General features: G+C 42.1%; 2 protein-coding genes across 6 annotated transcripts in view; both read left to right on the top strand.

Annotated features, from left to right (window-relative positions):
• vps18 (VPS18 core subunit of CORVET and HOPS complexes) overlaps positions 1-11,692 on the top strand; it is a 33,625-nt gene extending 21,933 nt beyond the window's left edge. Inside the window, exons 4-5 of the mRNA XM_060916316.1 lie at positions 1,708-3,572; positions 10,679-11,692. Coding sequence (XP_060772299.1) covers positions 1,708-3,572; positions 10,679-11,407 — 2,594 coding nt within the window. The 3' untranslated portion in view covers positions 11,408-11,692. The remainder of the gene's footprint in view (positions 1-1,707; positions 3,573-10,678) is intronic.
• Positions 11,693-14,335: 2,643 nt separating this feature from the next.
• Positions 14,336-20,023, top strand: part of ino80 (INO80 complex ATPase subunit) — a 119,185-nt gene continuing 113,497 nt past the window's right edge. For 2 of the 5 annotated variants that reach the window (XM_060916313.1, XM_060916315.1), the window contains exons 1-2: positions 14,336-14,714; positions 19,156-19,337. In XM_060916313.1, coding sequence (XP_060772296.1) covers positions 19,195-19,337 — 143 coding nt within the window. In that variant the 5' untranslated portion in view covers positions 14,336-14,714; positions 19,156-19,194. The remainder of the gene's footprint in view (positions 14,715-19,155; positions 19,338-20,023) is intronic. The other 3 variants (XM_060916311.1, XM_060916314.1, XM_060916312.1) reach the window with 2 other exon arrangements.

The following is a 20,023-nucleotide window of genomic DNA, read 5'->3' as shown; positions in this document are numbered from 1 at the left end:
TGTATGACTTTCTTTCACTGCGGCGTGGGTGTCGGTTTGAGTGTTTCAGAAACTGCTGATCTCCTTCCTGGGGTTTTCACACACACAACAGTCTCTACACGGAATGGTGCGGAAAGCAAAAAACATCGAGTGAGTGAGTGAGTGAGTGACAGTTCCGTGGATGAAAACGAACGCTTTGGCTACGTTCACACTGCAGGCTGAAGTGACTCAAATCCGATCTTTTCACCCATATGTGACCTGTATCCGATCTTTTATTGGCAATATGAACGACACAGATCCGATTTTTTCAAATCCGACCCAGGCCGTTTGGATATGTGGTCCTAATTCCGATTCCTATCCGCTCTTTTCATATGCGACTTCAGTCTGAACCGCCAGGTCGCATTCATCCGACTTAAACATCATCAACAAGCCACAAACGTCACTATTCTGCGCTGAAGTAGGCGGCGGGTCTCTCAAAAAAAGTTACAACAACATGGCGCATAATCACGGGCGCAGATAGAGGGGGGGACTCGTCCCACCCAGATTTAAATTCACCTCGTTCGGTCCCCCCCACTTATAGGGAGGAAAAAATGTCTATGCTGTCTTTCTTTGCATAAGGCAAACCTCATGGAAAAATCAAAAGACTAATTACCATTCGGTTTATTGAGGTGCACAGCAGTGTATACATAGTTGCAACAATTCACATAAAACAAAACAAAGACTGATATTCGGTTGGTTGAGCTGCGCAGACTGCACAGGTTGCGAGCTCGAGCTTGGTTGCTATGGTAACCCACAACAAGTTTGACAGGCATATCGGGGTTGGGGTTTGGTTTGCTGGCAGCTTTGTCCCCCCCCCCCCCCCCCCGTTTTTTGTCCCCCCCCAGTTCAAAAAACGTATCTGCGCCCCTGCGCATGACATCAATGCGAGGGACGCTTCGGGCTGTGAAGGTTCTGAATCTTCTCAATGGAAGGACGCAGAGGTTAGGGAGCTGATTTCCGTTTGGGGGGATACAGCTATTCAAGCTAGATTGGATGGGTCATACCGCAACCGGGCGGTTTTACTTCCGTAAACACTGGCCATGCTCACTGCGTGTGACGTCGTCGTATCCTGCAATGCGCATGCGGAACACTTTTAGGTCGCTTTTTGTTCATACTGAGGATCACATACAAGTCGCATATATTTGTTAATGTGAACGACCTCACAAAAAAATCGGAATTGAGCATTAAGCCTTGCAGTGTGAACGTAGCGTTTGTTGATGAGAGGTCAGAGGAAAACGAACAGATTGGTTCGAGCTGCCAGGAAGGATATTGTAACTCGTATAATCACTCTTTACAACCGTGGTGAGCAGAAAAGCAACAGAGATCTTTATGAAAGACGCTGTTTTGGCTGAAAGAGAAACCTGAAGCGCGCAAACCCTGTATACAGGGTTTGAAGGTAACCCCCAGGTACTTGCAGGGTGTGACGAGTGGACAAGTTTGTGGACCCTTCAGGACTGGCAAGATTGTCGTAAACCTGTCATCTTTCTAGCCTGTGATTCTCATCCTGTTTGAAATGCTGTATTTTGTAATGCTTGTGTGTCTTGGCTACCATAGAACTACCGTAGGTATCGCGCTGTGTCGTCAGCATACGGTGAATGATTGATTCTTCAAGGGTCAAAGTTTAATATCTTTGCCGTTTGACTTTCATTCGGTACACAGTACAAATCCAAGCCGTTTCTTGTGTTGCAGGATCTCACTTGGTGATCAGTCTGACCACGAGCGAGTGCGTCTACTTGAACAGAAACACACAGAAGGTTCGCAGCCTCTCTAGGTGGAGAGGCCACTTAATAGAGAGCGTGGGCTGGAACAAGATTTTAGGCAATGAAACAAACACCGGCCCGATTCTTGTCGGAACCAGCCACGGCATTATTTTTGAGGCGGAAATCTCCGCTTCCGAAGGTTCCCTTTTCAACACCAACCCAGACCAGTACTTCCGGCAGGTTCATTCCTTGGAAGAGGACGGAAAGCCAGCGCCAGTCTGCTGCCTTGATGTGGAACGTGGGATAGAGTCCAAGTACTTCATTATCGCGACCACTCGCAAACGTCTCTTTCAGTTCGTCGGCAAGTTAGCCGAGGGTTCTGAGCAACAAGGCTTCAGCTCAATCTTTGCTCAGAATCAGGATCTTTTACCGAGCTTCCAGGAGTTTCCTGTTAACATGGGTTACAGCGAGATCGGCTTCTACACCTCTAAGCTCCGTTCAAGCCCTAACTCCTTCGCCTGGATGATGGGAAACGGGGTTTTTTATGGCCACTTGGACTACTCTCGGCTTGACTCTCTTCTCAGCGACGTCCAAGTGTGGGAATACACGTCAGATATCGATTTCAACTACAACAGGCCGATCTCCATCGTGCTCACCCAGTTTCATTTCCTTCTCCTACTCCCTGATCGTGTCAAAGCCGTGTGCACCTTGAACGGACAAGTCGTCTACGAAGACGTCTTCCCGGATAAGTTTGGCCCCCTCAAAAAGATGATCAAAGATCCCGTCGGTGGACTGGTGTGGATCTACACCGAGAAAGCCGTCTTCCGATATCACATCCAGAGGGAATCTAGAGACGTCTGGCAGATGTACATGAGCATGAAGAAGTTTGACCTGGCCAAAGAGTACTGCAGGGATCGACCGGAGTGCAAGGATATGGTGCTCGCCAAGGAAGCGGAGCACTGGTTCCAGAACAAACGGTATCTCGAGAGCGCAAAGTGCTACGCGCTGACTCAGAACTACTTTGAAGAGATTGCGCTGAAGTTCATCGAAGCCAAGCAGGAGGAGGCTCTGAAGGAATTCCTGTTCCGAAAACTGGACAATCTCAAACCCAGCGAAAAGACCCAGATCACCCTGCTCGTCACCTGGTTGACCGAGTTGTACCTGAACCGTCTCGGACAACTGGAGGTGGTCGACAAAAGCACGTTTCAGGAAACGCGTGAGGAATTCCGTAACTTCCTGTGTTCCGTCAAGCACAAGGAGTGCTTCTACAACAACCGTAGCACCATCTACGATCTCTTGGCAAGCCATGGCAATGTCGAAGACATGGTCTATTTTTCCGTCATTATGCAGGACTACGAGAGGGTCATCTCTCACCACTGCCAGCACGATGACTACGACGCAGCACTCGACGTCCTCTCCAAGCACTGCGATGAAAAGCTGTTCTACAAGTTCTCCCCGGTTCTCATGCAGCACATTCCAAAGAAGGTAGTCGACGCTTGGATCCAAATGGGCAATCGGCTCGATCCCAAGCAGCTGATCCCGGCGCTGGTGAACTACAGTCAGATCGGCAGCACCCAGCAGATCAGCGAGACGATCCGTTACATGGAGTTCTGCGTGAACGAGCTTGGCGTGAAGGAAGAAGCCATACACAATTATCTGCTGTCACTCTATGCCAAGTACAAGCCCGATTCTTTGCTGTGGTACCTTGAGCAAGCGGGAACGCATGTCTCGGAGATCCACTACGACCTGAAATATGCCTTACGCCTCTGCGCTGAGCATGGCTATCTCCAGGCATGCGTGCTGGTCTACAGGATAATGGAGTTGTACGAAGAAGCTGTGGATTTAGCCTTGCAGGTGAGCGTACGATTGCGATTTCGCGCAAGTGCTGATGAAGTTCTTAAAGGAACAGTCCACCGTATTTCCATAATGAAATATGCTCTTACCTGAATTGAGACGAGCTGCTCCGTACCTCTCCGAGCTTTGCGCGACCTCCCAGTCAGTCAGACGCAGTCAGATGCGCTGTCACTCCTGTTAGCAATGTAGCTAGGCTCAGCATGGCCAATGGTATTTTTGGGGGCTGTAGTTAGATGCGACCAAACTCTTCCGCGTTTCTCCTGTTTACATAGGTTTATATGACCAGTGACATGAAACAAGTTCAGTTACACAAATTGAAACGTAGCGATTTTCTATGCTATGGAAAGTGCGCACTATAATGACAGGCGTACTAACACCTTCTGCGCGCTTCGACAGAGCATTGATATGGAGCTCAGATATCAGTGCGCTGCCGAAGCGCGCAGAAGGTGTTAGTACGCCTGTCATTATAGTGCGCACTTTCCATAGCATAGAAAATCGCCACGTTTCAATTTGTGTAACTGAACTTGTTTCCTGTCACTGGTCATATAAACCTATGTAAACAGGAAAAACGCGGAAGAGTTTGGTCGCATCTAACTACAGCCCCAAAAAATACCATTGGCCATGCTGAGCCTAGCTACATTGCTAACAGGAGTGACAGCGCGTCTGACTGACTGGGAGGTCGCGCAAAGCTCGGAGAGGTACGGAGCAGCTCGTCTCAATTCACGTAAGAGCATATTTCATTATGGAAATACGGTGGACTGTTCCTTTAAAGCTAGACGGCCTTTCAGATTTTAAGTGTAGGTCATAAAAAGAATTTTCCCGACACCCAGTTAGTTTTGTTTAGTGGACCGGAAGCTACTGAATTCGAATCACTGACTTCCAATTTTATTAGTTTTTTAAAAAATAGAACAATTAATGAATTTATCTCCATGTGGCTCTAAATTCTCCGCTATTTTTTCCTGCTTCACCATGACCCGATACAAGATACTACATCATGTATGACATCACGTGGTGGGCTTTCCCCATTCGCACAAGGCATTGTGGGATACAAATGTAAAACCAGAGAGAAAAGTGGAGGACGTGAGTGTGCGAATGAAACGTGAAAGACCGACTACAGTAACGGAAAGAAAGCGAGAAGAAAAGACGTTGTTATATACGAAGGAAAGGAAACGCAGGACCAAACTAATAAATATCGGCGCTCAGCGAGCACCTCGGTGTGATCAGCTGTTCGTTTAGCGACGGAATGATGGAACTGTCAGTGCACGCTCAAAGGCAAACCTGCGCATGGACTTCCTCTGTCTGCTCGACTGCGCAAAGCGAGTGATTTCATGCGTATTATTTGCTTTAATCCCTTCAAATTAAATAACTTCCCAGCTACAGAACAGAACGGCCTGATATTTATTTATTTTATTATTATTTTTTTTACATATTACAGAAATACACATCACAACGGCCACATTTCAGAGGGAACTAAATTTCACCGTTTTTTATGAAATCGAAAGGCCGTCTCGCTTTAAAAATCTATTCCATGGTCAAATTTTAGATTAATTAAATTAATAAAATAAACTATACATAGGATGGAAAATCTTTTGACTGACACCGTAACTATGGAAAGAGAAAAACCACAAGGAGGAGGAATAATAATAATAATAGAAAAAATGTTTGTTTCCATTTCAAATAATATTTTTATTGTTGATTATATTTCGCTCTGAGATTGTTTTTTTTTTTTTTTTTTTTTTAAATGGCTGCCTGTTCACTTAATATGCTCAATCCATAAGGTAAACTCAACAACTTTACACTCGTTTCAAAGTCAATAATTTGAACATTTTGGAAAATAGGTTTGAAATAACGATTGTATTCAATTACCTTGTCATTAAAGATGCTATAGCATACAGATCATGTTTGTCATGGAATCGGTTCCACCGGAAATGCGACGACAATGTCCATGATCAAAAACTGTGAGTCACAACTTAATGAAATCATGTCAATATCGGGTGTGTCCTCCATGGGCGTTCACAACTGCGATACAACGTCTCCTCATGGATTGGATGATGCGTCTGAACACAGCTTGGGGAATGCGCCGCCATATTTGTACCAACATAGCACCAAGCTCCTGCAAGTTCTGTGGAGGGTTCCTTACGGTCGGCTGTGATGCCAGTTTGATGGAGACGTGTCTGGAGGTTACGGATGGTCTGTCGACTGCATCCCATAACCCTCGCAACGTCAGTGACGGATGTTCCCGTATTCAGCATGCCAATGGCACGTTCGCGCTGAATGTTTGACAGTCGTGGCATTGCAAATTAACGAATAATTAACCATAAAACCTTGTTTTTCTGAGATGACACTCTACTCTGCTACCACGAGATCAATTGCACGTGTATCAATAGGTCACGTCACTTGTGTCACGTGGAAACGTGATTTTAGCGTGCAGTGCTCTCGCACGTGCTACGTAGGCCCGACCAGTAGAATGAATGTGTGACGTAATGCCCTTGACGATGCATTTAACCGTAATCACAACAAGAACTCTTTCAAGAAAAGTTTCTAAACACTATTTGAAAAATAATGAGCGTCAAGTTTTTATTTTTGCTGAGTATATTATGTTTGGAAATAAAAAATGACACTTTTTTTTTTTTTTTTTTGAAGAATTATGATGCTTATTAATGGTTGTGCTTCAACACACAAAACATCATAATTAGTCTTTTACGTAGTCTTTTTTTAAATCATGACACAAAATATTAAGAATAAAAATAATGGTTTGATTCAAATTTTATTTTCCTAAATTTATGCTTTTTTTTTTTAAATATAATTTTTATTAGTTTTCAAAACTTTTTTTCAAATTTTTTTTCAATTATTAAAGCGAGTCGGCCTTTTGATTTCATAAAATCGGGGAAATTTAGTTCCCTCTGAAATGTAGTCATTGTGATATGTGTATTTCTGTAATATCTAAAAAATATCAGGCCGTTTGTTTTTCTGTATCTGGGAAGTGATTTAATTTGAGCGGATTAAAGCAAATAACGTGCATGAAATCACTCGCTTTGCGCAGTCGAGCAGACAGAGGAAGCCCGTGTGTGTGTGTGTGTGCGCATGCGCAGGTTTGCCTTTGAGCGTGCTCTGACAGTTCCATCATTCCGTCGCTGAGCGCCGATATTTATTAGTTTGGCCGTGCGTTTCCTTTCCTTCGTATATAACATAACGTCTTTTCTTCTCGCTGTAGTCGGTCTTTCACGTTTCATTCGCACACTCGCATCCTCCATTTTTCTCTCCGGTTTCAAATTTGTATCCCACAATGCCTTGCGTGAACGGGGAAAGCCCACCACGTGATGTCATGCATGATGTAATATCTTGTATCGGGTCATGGTGAAGCAGGAAAAAATAGCGGAGAATTTAGAGCCACGTGGAGATAAATTCATTAATTGTTCTATTTAAAAAAAAAAAAGAATAAAATTGCAAGTCTTCGAAGCGATTCGAATTCAGTAGCTTTCGGTCACTAAACAAAAATAATTGGGAGTTGGGGAAAATTCTTTTTATGACCTACACTTGAAAAATCTGAAAGGCCGTCTAGCTTTAATATTAATTATCTCCTCGCGTTGTTTTCCTCTCAGCGCTGTTTATTGAGGTAGATTAATTTAAATATCCACATTTCAAATCATCTTCACAGAGGAATAACGAATAACTCAAATGAGTTGCTAATCCCCGCTGACGCTGTTGCCGATCCTGTATAACGGGATAAATACAGTCACTGGCCACTTTATTAGGAACATCCACCTGCTGTTCTGTTGGATGCCGTTCTTTAATCCGCCGATCGCTCGAGAGCAGCGCGATACAAATCAGCAGCCTCAGTTAATGTTCACACGTCAGAACATCAGTGATATCACAGTGAAGTGTGACTTTCTTTCGCTGCGGCACACTGCGGGTGTTGGTTTGAGTGTTTCAGAAACGGCTGAGAACTCTCCTGGGGTTTTCTACGGAAGCCGAGAGAGGCCCTTCATATAATCCTTTTTTTTTATTCACCTTGTTATTCCGAGATAACGACATAATTAATTCAGGATCTCGAGAAAACAACACAACTAATTCGAGATCTCGAGAAAACAAAACCGTTATTTCATGATCTCGAGTAAACAGCTGAGAAATGGTTCATTCAGGTGCGCCAAGAGACTTGTGATATGCTGACTTTGGGGCTGTTTCTCATTCTGTATAGACGCAACTTTGGTCATTAGAATGTCTGGAATAATCGATCACCTAATAAGGCAATATTCTCTCTGTGTCAACCCCTGATCAGAATATTGCCTTATTAGGTGATCGATTATTCCAGACATTCTAATGACCAAAGTTGCGTCTATACAGAATGAGAAATAGCCCCAAAGTCAGCATATCACAAGTCTCTTGGCGCACCTGAATGAACCATTTCTCAGCTGTTTACTCGAGATCATGAAATAATTGTTTTGTTTTCTCGAGATCTCGAAATAACAGTTTTGTTTTCTCGAGATCTCAAATTAGTTGTGTTGTTTTCTCAAGATCCTGAATTAATTATGCTGCTATCTTGGAATAACAGTTTTGTTTTCTCAAGATCTCGAATTAGTTGTGTTGTTTTCTCGAGATCCTGAATTGATTATGCCGTTATCTCGGAATAACGGTTTTGTTTTCTCGAGATCTCGAATTAGTTGTGTTGTTTTCTCGAGATCTCGAATTAGTTGTTGTTTTCTCAAGATCCTGAATTGTTATCTTGGAATAACAGTTTTGTTTTCTCGAGATCTCGAATTAGTTGTTGTTTTCTCGAGATCTCGAATTAGTTGTGTTGTTTTCTCAAGATCCTGAATTAATTATGCTGCTATCTCGGAATAACAGTTTTGTTTTCTCGAGATCTCGAATCAGTTGTGTTGTTTTCTCGAGATCCTGAATTGTCGTTATCTCGGAATAACAGTGTTGTTTTCTCGAGATCTCGAATTAGTTGTGTTGTTTTCTCAAGATCCTGAATTAATTATGCTGCTATCTCGGAATAACAGTTTTGTTTTCTCGAGATCTCGAATCAGTTGTGTTGTTTTCTCGAGATCCTGAATTGTCGTTATCTCGGAATAACAGTTTTGTTTTCTCGAGATCTCGAATTAGTTGTGTTGTTTTCTCAAGATCCTGAATTAATTATGCTGCTATCTCGGAATAACAGTTTTGTTTTCTCAAGATCTCGAATTAGTTGTGTTGTTTTCTCGAGATCCTGAATTGATTATGCCGTTATCTCTGAATAACGGTTTTGTTTTCTCGAGATCTCGAATTAGTTGTGTTGTTTTCTCGAGATCTCGAATTAGTTGTGTTGTTTTCTCGAGATCTCGAATTAGTTGTGTTGTTTTCTCAAGATCCTGAATTAATTATGCTGCTATCTCGGAATAACAGTTTTGTTTTCTCGAGATCTCGAATCAGTTGTGTTGTTTTCTCGAGATCCTGAATTGTCGTTATCTCGGAATAACAGTTTTGTTTTCTCGAGATCTCGAATTAGTTGTGTTGTTTTCTCAAGATCCTGAATTAATTATGCTGCTATCTCGGAATAACAGTTTTGTTTTCTCGAGATCTCGAATCAGTTGTGTTGTTTTCTCGAGATCCTGAATTGTCGTTATCTCGGAATAACAGTTTTGTTTTCTCGAGATCGCGAATTAGTTGTGTTGTTTTCTCGAGATCCTGAATTAATTATGTCGTTATCTTGGAATAACGGTTTTGTTTTCTCGAGATCTCGAATTAGTTGTGTTGTTTTCTCGAGATCCTGAATTAATTATGCCGCTATCTCGGAATAACGGTTTTGTTTTCTCGAGATCTCAAATTAGTTGTTGTTTTCTCGAGATCCTGAATTAATTATGTTATCTCGGAATAACGGTTTTGTTTTCTCGAGATCTCGAATTAGTTGTGTTGTTTTCTCGAGATCCTGAATTAATTATGCCGTTATCTCGGAATAACAGTTTTTTCTCGAGATCTCGAATTAGTTGTGTTGTTTTCTCAAGATCCTGAATTAATTATGCCGTTATCTCGGGATAACGGTTTTGTTTTCTCGAGATCTCGAATTAGTTGTGTTGTTTTCTCGAGATCCTGAATTAATTATGCCGTTATCTCGGGATAACGGTTTTGTTTTCTCGAGATCTCGAATTAGTTGTGTTGTTTTCTCGAGATCCTGAATTAATTATGCCGTTATCTCGGAATAACAGTTTTGTTTTCTCGAGATCCTGAATTAATTATGTCGTTATCTCGTAATGACGGTTTTGTTTTCTCAAGATCTCAAATTAGTTGTGTTGTTTTCTCGAGATCTTGAATTAATTATGTCGTTATCTCAGAATAACGGTTTTGTTTTCTCGAGATCTCGAATTAGTTGTTGTTTTCTCGAGATCCTGAATTAATTATGTCGTTATCTCGGAATAACGGTTTTGTTTTCTCGAGATCTCGAATTAATTATGTCGTTATCTTGGGATAACAAGGTGAATTAAAAAAAGGATTATATGAAGGGCCTCTCGCGGCTTCCGTAGTTTTCGCACGCAACAGTCTCTAGAGTTTACACAGACAGAACGGTGCGGCAAACAAAAAAAAAACATCGTTCTGTCGGTGGAAAGTAAACAAACGCCTTGTTGATCAGAGAGATCAGAAAACGGTCTTTACAACCGTGGTGAGCAGAAAAGCATCTCGGTAGAAGAAAGAACACATTGGGTTCCAGTCCTGTAAAGAACAGGAAGATTAGAATCAACAAGTCAGTCGGGTTCAATGCCCGAACTGATAATCACATCGTCGGTTTTTCTCTGGCTAATCAGACACCACTCTTGCCAGAGCGGTTGGGGGTTCGGTGCCTTGCTCAAGGGCGCTTAAGCCAATCCTGCTGGTCCAGGGAATCGACCCAGCAACCTTTTGGTCCCAAAGTTGTTTCTCTAACTATTAAGCTATAGCTTCCCCAGAATCACCAAGAAGTTCCTATTAAAGTGGCCGGTGAGTGTATTTAGGGTGGAGTTACAGGTAATTTCACTTTTTTTTAAGATCTGTTTTAGTTGGTTTTTAGATTTAATTGGAAAATTAATGCTGAAAATAAACGGTAGATGTTTTTATTTGTAGAACATTACTCGTGTGTGTGTGTGTGAGTTCAGGTGGATGTCGATTTGGCCAAGTCATGCGCTGATCTCCCTGAGGATGACGAGGAGCTGAGGAAGAAGCTGTGGCTGAAAATCGCCCGTCACGTGGTTCAGGAGGAGAAGGACGTGAAGAAGGCGATGAACTGTCTGTCCAGCTGCAACCTGCTGAAGATCGAGGACATCTTGCCGTTCTTCCCCGACTTCGTCACCATCGACCACTTCAAGGAGGCCATCTGCGTGTCGCTGGAGGAGTACAACCAGCACATCGAGGAGCTCAAGCAGGAGATGGAGGAGGCCACGGAGAGCGCCAGGCGAATCCGGCAGGACATCCAGGAGATGAGGAACAAGTACGGCGTGGTGGAGTCTCAGGAGAAGTGCGCCACCTGTGACTTCCCCTTACTCAACCGACCCTTCTATCTCTTCCTGTGCGGACACATGTTCCATTACGACTGCCTCTTTCAGGAGGTCACGCCGCACCTCTCGGCCTACAAGCAGGGCAAGCTGGAGGAACTGCAGAAGAAGCTCGCGGCTGCCACGCAGACCACCAAATCTCGCCACAAGCCCAAGGAAGAGGACGCCGTCAGCCTGGGGAAAGGCCAAGGCAGCCGAGAGCAGATCAAATCGGACATCGACGACATCGTGGCGTCCGAGTGCGCGTACTGTGGAGAGCTGATGATCAAATCCATCGATAAGCCTTTCATCGATCCGAACAAGTTCGAGGAAGAAATGTCCAGCTGGCTCTGAAGCACATTTCTATCAGATCTTCTGTAAAGAGCAGCTGAGCTGTGGACCGTGTCGTAGCGGCTCCGCGCCCCGAGCCGAACGCTCTGTACACACAGCCACGGTTCAGTGCTTCGGAACGCCTGCGTCTGTGATTCTGAATACTGACACCATTAACACCAAGAGCTTTTAAAGATGTTCAGCTAAAGCATAAACTCCACGATGTTAACTGTACCTGTGTGTGAAGGTGTACTTGCTTTAACGTGTATCTCTCGTGTGTGTGTGACGCAAATAAACCGTACAGCATTAGGTTTCTGTCGCAGTCATTTTATCACCAGGGTCATGGAGCAACCTGCAAACGTGCAACAAAAAGTACAGCACGAGTCCTCTCTCATTTTATTTGACTTGCCGATGCTTCCTTCTCCTTCAACTCCTCCTGCTTCTATTACTCCTCCTTCTTTTCTCCTCCTCCTACTTCCTCTCTTCCCTCTACTCCTCCTTTTCCTCTTCCTTCTCCTTCAACTCATCCTCCTCCTTCGATTCCCCCTTTTCTCCTTCTTCAACTCCTTTCTCCTACTTCTTCCTCTCTTCCTTCTCCTTCTACTCCTACTTTACTCCTTCTACTTCTACTCCTCCTTTTCCTTCTTCGACTCCTTCTCCTTTTCTCCTCCTACTTCTTCTTTTCTCCTTTTACTACTCCTACTTCTTCCTTCTCCTTCTACGCCTACTTCACTCCTTTTCCTCTTCCTTCTACCACTCCTTTTTCTCTTCCTTCTCCTGCTACTCCTCCTCCTTCCTCTCTTCCTTCTCCTTTAAGTCACCCTTCTACTCCTTCTTTTCCTCTTCCTTCAACTCCTCCTCCTACTTCCTCTCTTCCCTCTACTCCTACTTCTACTCCTTTTCCTCTTCCTTCTCCTTCGATTCCCCCTTTTCTCCCTCAACTCCTCCTCTTTCTCCTCCTACTTCTTCCTCTCTTCCTTCTTCGATTCCTCCTTTTCTCCTCCTCCTTCTTTGACTCTTCCTTCTCCTTCTACTCCTACTTTACTCCTTCTTTGACTCCTACTTCTCCTTTTCCTCTTCCTTCTACCACTCCTTTTTCTCTTCTCCTGCTACTCCTCCTCCTTCCTCTCTTCCTTCTCCTTTAAGTCACCCTTCTACTCCTTCTTTTCCTCTTCCTTCAACTCCTCCTCCTACTTCCTCTCTTCCCTCTACTCCTTCTACTTTTACTCCTTTTCCTCTTCCTTCTCCTTCGATTCCCCCTTTTCTCCTTCAACTCCTCCTCTTTCTCCTCCTACTTCTTCCTCTCTTCCTTCTTCGATTCCTCCTTTTCTCCTCCTCCTTCTTTGACTCTTCCTTCTACTCCTACTTTACTCCTCCTTCTTCGACTCCTACTTCTTCCTTCTTTTCTCCTTTAACTCCTACTTCTTCCTCTCTTCCTACTTCACTCCTCCTTTTCCTCTTCCTTCGACGACGACTCCTACTTCTTCCTCCTACTCCTTTTTCTCCTCCTCATTCCTCTTCTACTCCTTTTCTTTGTCATAGTAGTATTTTAAAAAATATATTTTTAGTATTATAAACTTTTAATAAGATGGGTATTAGTTATATAATTAAATATTCCCACGTAATTAAAACGTATGACAAATTATTACAATCACCAATTTATTACTATTTATTCATTTTAGTATTATATATTAAATTTAGAATAATACATTTATATTAGTTCTATAACACATTAAAAGTATGACAAGTTGTACTACTATTAAAAATAAAATTATGTACTGATGCGTCGATGTGTTCCTGGCTGAATTATTTAATTTTACCAGATAAATTATAAGATTTTTATCCATTTTTAGAGTGTGCATATTCATTTGGGGGTTTTTTTGCGATGACATTTTATTAGAATTGCCACACACACGGCCCATACGACAGTCGTCAACACTTCAAAATACTGCAGCCGCCTCATTTTATTTGACTTGTAATCTTTTAGTCCCTGCCCCTACTGAACTGATCAAATCATTTTTAATTTATTTGCATGATTTACCACAGCTTGTTTTCTAACTTTACTTCGATAAAAATAAACAGCCTGGCTTTTTAAAAATAACATCATATTTATAGTGAGGAGCAAAATAACTTGCGAAGAGAATGTGCATCTTACTGTTTTTTAATTTATGTGAAAAGAATTCTGGAAGTTCACAAACGTGACTTTTCATCGAAATAAAACCCTTATGGATGGAAGAAGATAAGATAGTATCGTCCTGATAATATTCTGTAATATCGTAATAATGTTAATAATGTTTCATGCTTCTATAGCGCAAATTTACATACCAATATGATCAAATGCACATTACGAGATTAAAATCAACATAAAATATGACCGACGGGAAAAACTATAAATATTAAAACATCCTATTGTGAAATATCCAATAATAACTACGATAACATCCTATATTTAAAAAAGATATTCAAGATAAATGTACGTAATGAGAAAAAACTAACGTACTAAATATATCATAAATTCAAATTCACTAATAATAATTATATGATTCCTTAGTTTCTATTCGATTGGTTCATAAGCACTAATAAGCCAACCAAAACAAATGTTTTCAATAAACTCTGATATCATGATATCGTACATGACATCATATCGCGATATATATCGTAAAAATGATTATCGAGACATGATTAATGATTAACACTAATGTGTTTTATTTTCCTGGCTATGTTTGGATTTATTAAATATTATAAGAAGTGTGTATATCTCAAGTTTCCTTCTGTTTGTAGAATCACGTGAGGTTTTTTTTTAATTAAATTTAAGTATCGTGTATAAATAATAAATCCTAAGAAGTTTATAACGAACACAAGGAATCTGGCGAAATCACGCGAGATTTGGAAGCAGTGACGATGACGTCACGCGCACATCGGCGGAGTTGTGAGTCTACAAGGCGTCATTAATCGATTGCGGAACTCTGTATCGCTGTTAAAGAGCGGAAATCTGACCGGAAATCGTATTTCTGATGTTTATATTTGAATAATAATTAGTGTGTTTTGTTGTGGAGAAAGGATCATGCTGCAGTTTTGTGTGTAAATTAATAATCTGGTCGTTCGAGGTGCTCGGCGGTTGATTATGAATGCCTGTTCGGTGCTCCGTCCTCGCCATGGCGCCGTTGTCCCTGTTCGCTGTGTTACTGAAAGTGGCCGCCTCTCTGCTGCTGCCGAGTCCACCGCCTCAGTCTCTCTCCTTGTTCACAAGCGCCATTTTGGAGACAGAGCGGCGCTGTGAGTCGGCAGCAGCGGAGACGGAGCGAAAACAGGGGGGACACGGGGCGACGAGGTGAGGCTGCGTTTATGTGGGACACGGTGGGGGAGCGTTGGGGGTAAGATGGCCGGGAGGGAGAAAGACTTAGAGAAGCGGAATCGGCGGAGCAGTGGCCTGGTCCTCTCCTCTCCCTGCCTGCCTGTCACACAGCCGCGTGCACGAGCATCCGGGCGGGCTGGGAAATAAAAAAGAAACCTTAAAATGATGAATAAAAGTAGTCGCCCAGTTTATATAATTTGCCCCAGTGGATGTGGCCTTAAAGACACAGGGCCTTGTCTGAATTATTCAAAAAAATATGCGAGGCAAAACCTCCAGGAGCGATTTCGCTAGCTTTCTGGCTAACGCTAACTACTGAAGGTTAACTAGCCGAGCTGTGTGTGCTATGCTAGCGGAGTGGAGACTCAAAACTTCGCTGTTTAGCGGCGACCGTTATTAACGTTATTTCGTTCAAATTATGCTAACTGGCTAACCTGTGTGTCAAAGTGTCGGATCTTACGTTAAACTCGGATTAGCTAGCTAAACATAGCCTGGCTAACTAACTAGCCCATCGAGCTAGCTTAGCATCATGGCTAATCGGCTAGCTCCGCCTCAACCGTGAGCTAATCGGCTAAATGACACAGTTCCAAGTTTAATAAGTGTGCTTTGCGCGGTTTATTTTCCTAGCTTGGCTCAAATATAATGTGTATACATCTATACATGACTGAAGAACTGATTAATTTTTACTTGTAACAGTTCGTGTTTTAATGTAGTTTAGATACAACGTGAAAGCTGGGAGTCGATTCTTACAAAAGAGTTGACTCTCCGATACTAGGCACTGGTGTGATTCCATCAGAGCAGGGAGTCGATTCTCCGATTCTAGGCACTGATGTAGTTCCATGAGAGCAGGGAGTCGATTCTCCGATTCTAGACACTGTTGTGGTTGCATGAGAGCAGGGAATCGATTCTCCGATTCTAGGCACTGTTGTGCTTATGAGAGCAGGTAGTCGATTCTCCGATTCTAGACACTGTTGTGGTTCCATGAGAGCAGGGAGTTGATTCACCTAAAGAGTCGATTCTCCGATTCTAGGCACTGATGTAGTTCCATGAGAGCAGGGAGTCGATTCACCTTAAGAGTCGATTCTCCGATTCTAGACACTGTTGTGGTTGCATGAGAGCAGGAAGTCGATTCACCTAAAAAGAGTCGATTCTCCGATTCTAGACACTGTTGTGGTTGCATGAGAGCAGGGAGTCGATTCTCCTACAAAGAGTCGATTCTCCGATTCTAGGCACTGTTGTGGTTGCATGAGAGCAGGGAGTCGATTCACCTAAAAAGAGTCGATTCTCCGATTCGAGGCACTGTTGTGGTTACATGAGAGCAGGGAGTTGATTCACCTAGAAAGAGTCGATTCTCCGATTCTAGGCACTGTTGTGGTTGCATGAGAGCAGGGAGTCGATTCACCTAAAAAGAGTCGATTCTCTGATTCTAGGCACTGTTGTGGTTGCATGAGAGCAGGGAGTTGATTCTCTTACAGACAGTCGATTCTCTGATTCTAGGCACTGATGTGGTTCCATGAGAGCATGGAGTCGAATCACCATAAAAAGTGTCGATTCTCTGATTCTAGACACTCATGTGGTTCCATGAGAGCAGGGAGTCGATTCTCCGATTCTAGACACTCATGTAGTTCTATGAGAGCAGGGAGTCTATTCTCTTAAAAAAAAAAAAAAGTTGATTCTCAATTTCCGTGCTTTTACCAAAAGAGAGTCGATTCAAGTGATTCAGAGTCGGTTCAGCACTAGTTGGAGTCAGATCAATGTTTCTGCACACCAAAGTTAACATAATTTTCAATAATAAACCAACACCTTACCAAAATAGAGATGTAACCCAGTAGCCCCCTTTCATAAACATGCCACATTAAATACAATTACAAATCTATATCGAATAATATTTAAGATGTTTTCTGAAGCATGAAAGATGACCAAAAAGTGACCAATCCTTTCTTTTTGCATCTTCACCTTTGATATGAATACTAGAATCTCTGAAAATATACCATCGGATTTTTAAGACTGAGACCAGTTTCAGTATTTGAGGAGGATTTAAAAATCCAATAATGATCTCGGGCAATATATAATTTTTTTTTTCTTTCCAGAAAAAACGCACAGATTTTCCTGAACATTTATTGTGTCGTTGTTTCAGAGACCTCACCAAGATAAAATGACATCATGGAGTTTAAAAATAAAAGTTTTATCATAAATATTACAGTACTTTGAGCAAAGGTACAGCAAAATATATTCGAGTTTTAATAAATGTCAGGTTTATAAAAATACAGTCAGATACATTATAAACTGCAGTGTACTAATGAATAAAGGAAATTGTGTGTGTTATGGATCTGCCATATGAACATCAAACTATAAATAAAAAAAATATATAATATATTGTGAGCTAATTTGCTCGACTCTGCTTGGGTCAGCTGATTGTTGGGATTTGTGGCGTGTATTGCCAACAGTGGCGTTGCAGCGTGCCCTCTAGTGGACAAATTGTGCATTGACAATCCTCAGAACATGGTCGAAGGATCCATCTTCCATCGGTTTCTCTTTTTAATCATCATTTATCAGTTGTTATAAACACCGATGCTGATTTATCTGGTGTTATCTCATATCAGGTGATAATATCGGCACATAGTGTTTAGATTAAGTTTTCTTTTCAGGAGTAAATCACGACTTGGTTCGTAGCTTATAATTAGGATATTACTGTAGACCCATTTCCCACAGGTATAACTATTTATTCTTCAACACCCAGACTTACATTTTCTTGCTATATTAGTCTTCATCGATCGATTGATTGATGATGTAAAGAATAAAACACTGCGTCATGCTGTTATAGTAAACTAATCAGCAACAGCATGGTGTAGTGAAGCAGACTCACTGTTACCTTTCCAAACCGAATGATTTTCCGATAACCCTGAAGTGTTTTATTCCTTCTATAGCACAGCAATTTGTGACCGTGGACGTTTTAATTAGTTAAAGAATGACGGAGTTAATGTTCTATGAAACAAGTTATAACTTGCATTATAGCAGCTATAAATAGTCTTTCCCTCATCAGACTCTTTTTATTCTCTCTCTTACCGTTAATCGGGGGGGAACGCACAGAATCACAGCTCGTCATGTTCCCGAGATCATACAAAGCGTAAACTCCTGAAAACCTGAAGTTCCACAAAGCACTGACACTGGAGACTCCTTCCTTCCTTCCAGAAACATGAAACAAACATTTATTTACAGAAATCTTCACCATGATGTGTACATTTAAAGTGATATGAGATGATAATACAGGCTGTTTTAAAGTAATAAGGTGCAATCAAGCATTTTTAAAAAATGATTATTCTTAAATTTGTGGAATTTTTAATTGTGAAGCTGATTATAAAAAGCGTTATTTAAATATGATAGAAAAATCCGCACAGACCTCCGCGACGACAACGGTCGACTCTTCTGTGAGATGCGAATCGACAACCACAACCACTTTAGACCGTATGTCTGGATATATTTCCAAAACTATGAGGATTCTGTGCCTACGTGTGTCTCCCAGAGGGTTACTGGGACCTGCGAATGTAGATGGTGATACAGAGTGATCGTGTTTCTACACTGGTTATGTTTTGTCACGAGAGCAATCTGATTTGATTGGATTCTGATTCGACATCGGTTCAATAGGAGTGAGATGTGAAATACCGTCGAGCACGCTTGCGTATTTGGTCTGTTTAATTCTCTGGTTATGTTTAACCGGAGTGGAAATGAACCTAGAAAAGCGTTGACCCCAAAAATGCATATTAGCCTCAAAGAATGATCTATACATTTTTACAGATGGATATTTAAAAAAAAAAGATATATTCGTGTGATATGACACTCCTATTTGTCACTATTGAGCTTTACTGCCGTCTACTGGATTGTAAGGTGTATTGCATCGTTGAGCGCAGATTTCCACCAAGCCAAACCACTAAACACTGTCTCTCGCAAACTAGCTTTCTGGATCTGGCCCATGACTCAGATCCGCTCCAAAGTTTAATCAGGTCTTTCTCGGCCCATGTTCCATCTTTCCACCAAGCCAAACCACTAAACACTGTCTCTCGCAAACTAGCTTTCTGGATCTGGCCCATGACTCAGATCCGCTCCAAAGTTTAATCAGGTCTTTCTCGGCCCATGTTCCATCTTTCCACCAAGTTTCATGGAAATGCGGTTGAGCAAACCATCTCGTTGGAGTAATTGGAACCTAGATAAATTTTCATTTTTGTGGCTTGAATATTTATTTAAAAATAAAGAAAACCTTCACGGTTCTGTATTTTATCCTGATGAGAGTAGTTAAGAAACCTTAATTTTCCAACAAACTGTTAAAAAGAGTCTTTTTTTTTTTTTTAATCGGTCTTGTATGTCGTTGTCGTGTTCCTCTCTTAGTCTTTATTTCCTCCTCGTGTGTGTGTGTTTTGTGCAGTGAGAGCCCTGTTGGGTTCAGGACCGGTTCTGTCTCCTTATGGCCTCGGAGCAGGATGGCGTTGGAGCCTCTACCTGCCTCAAATTGGCCAAACCACTGCACCTGCAGCACCTGGAGCGCTCGCTCCGCCTCGACGCCTTCCTCCGACACTCCTCCGCCATCTTCAACCGAGACATCTCCAGGTACGTGTGTGTGTGAGAATCCAGTTACGAGCTCTGATCACCTAGTGGACGTTCCAGATTGCCCACTGATCCATAACGATTAATGTTCAACACACAAATCAGTCTTAAATTTAAATATTCATGATCTTAGATCTCTCTCGTGTGCATGCACACACAGGATAATAGTGTAATTGCTCACCCACAGAGCTGTATATGCACACACCTGGACCAAAACACTCACCTCATCACTCAAAAGTGCGTTTAAAATACAGAATATTTAAAAAAAAAAAAGTAAATCAGAAGACAGTATTTAGCGTGGAGTGTGAAGCGGAGTTAATGTTTCCTGTCACCAGAGTGTTTTATTCCTTTTGCACCACTGCGACTCGCCGACGGTTCCGGATTTTAACTTATTAAAGAACAACGCGGGATAGATTTTATCCGTTTAGTGTTTAGCGTCCACGCGCTTTCGTCATGTGTCTGGTTTGAAGTGCAAACTCTCGTCCTGAAGATCTCGGAAAGAAAGCTTCCTGACTCTTACAGCGCTCCGACACTGGAGACTCCTTCCATCAGTATTAAATACAGTTTAGAAAAAAAGACACACTTTTTTTTAAAATTAATTTCAGCAAAGTCAGAAGTTTACACACACTCGGTTAGTATTTGGTAGAATTACCTTTGAACTGTTCAGCTTGGGCGACGTGGTTTGGGTC

Source organism: Neoarius graeffei, chromosome 3, assembly GCF_027579695.1.
Source record: "Neoarius graeffei isolate fNeoGra1 chromosome 3, fNeoGra1.pri, whole genome shotgun sequence".
In the NCBI taxonomy this organism is placed as follows: Eukaryota; Metazoa; Chordata; class Actinopteri; order Siluriformes; family Ariidae; genus Neoarius; species Neoarius graeffei.
The sequence above is the reverse complement of the archived record's forward strand: the minus strand, read 5'-3'. Positions and strand labels throughout refer to the sequence as shown.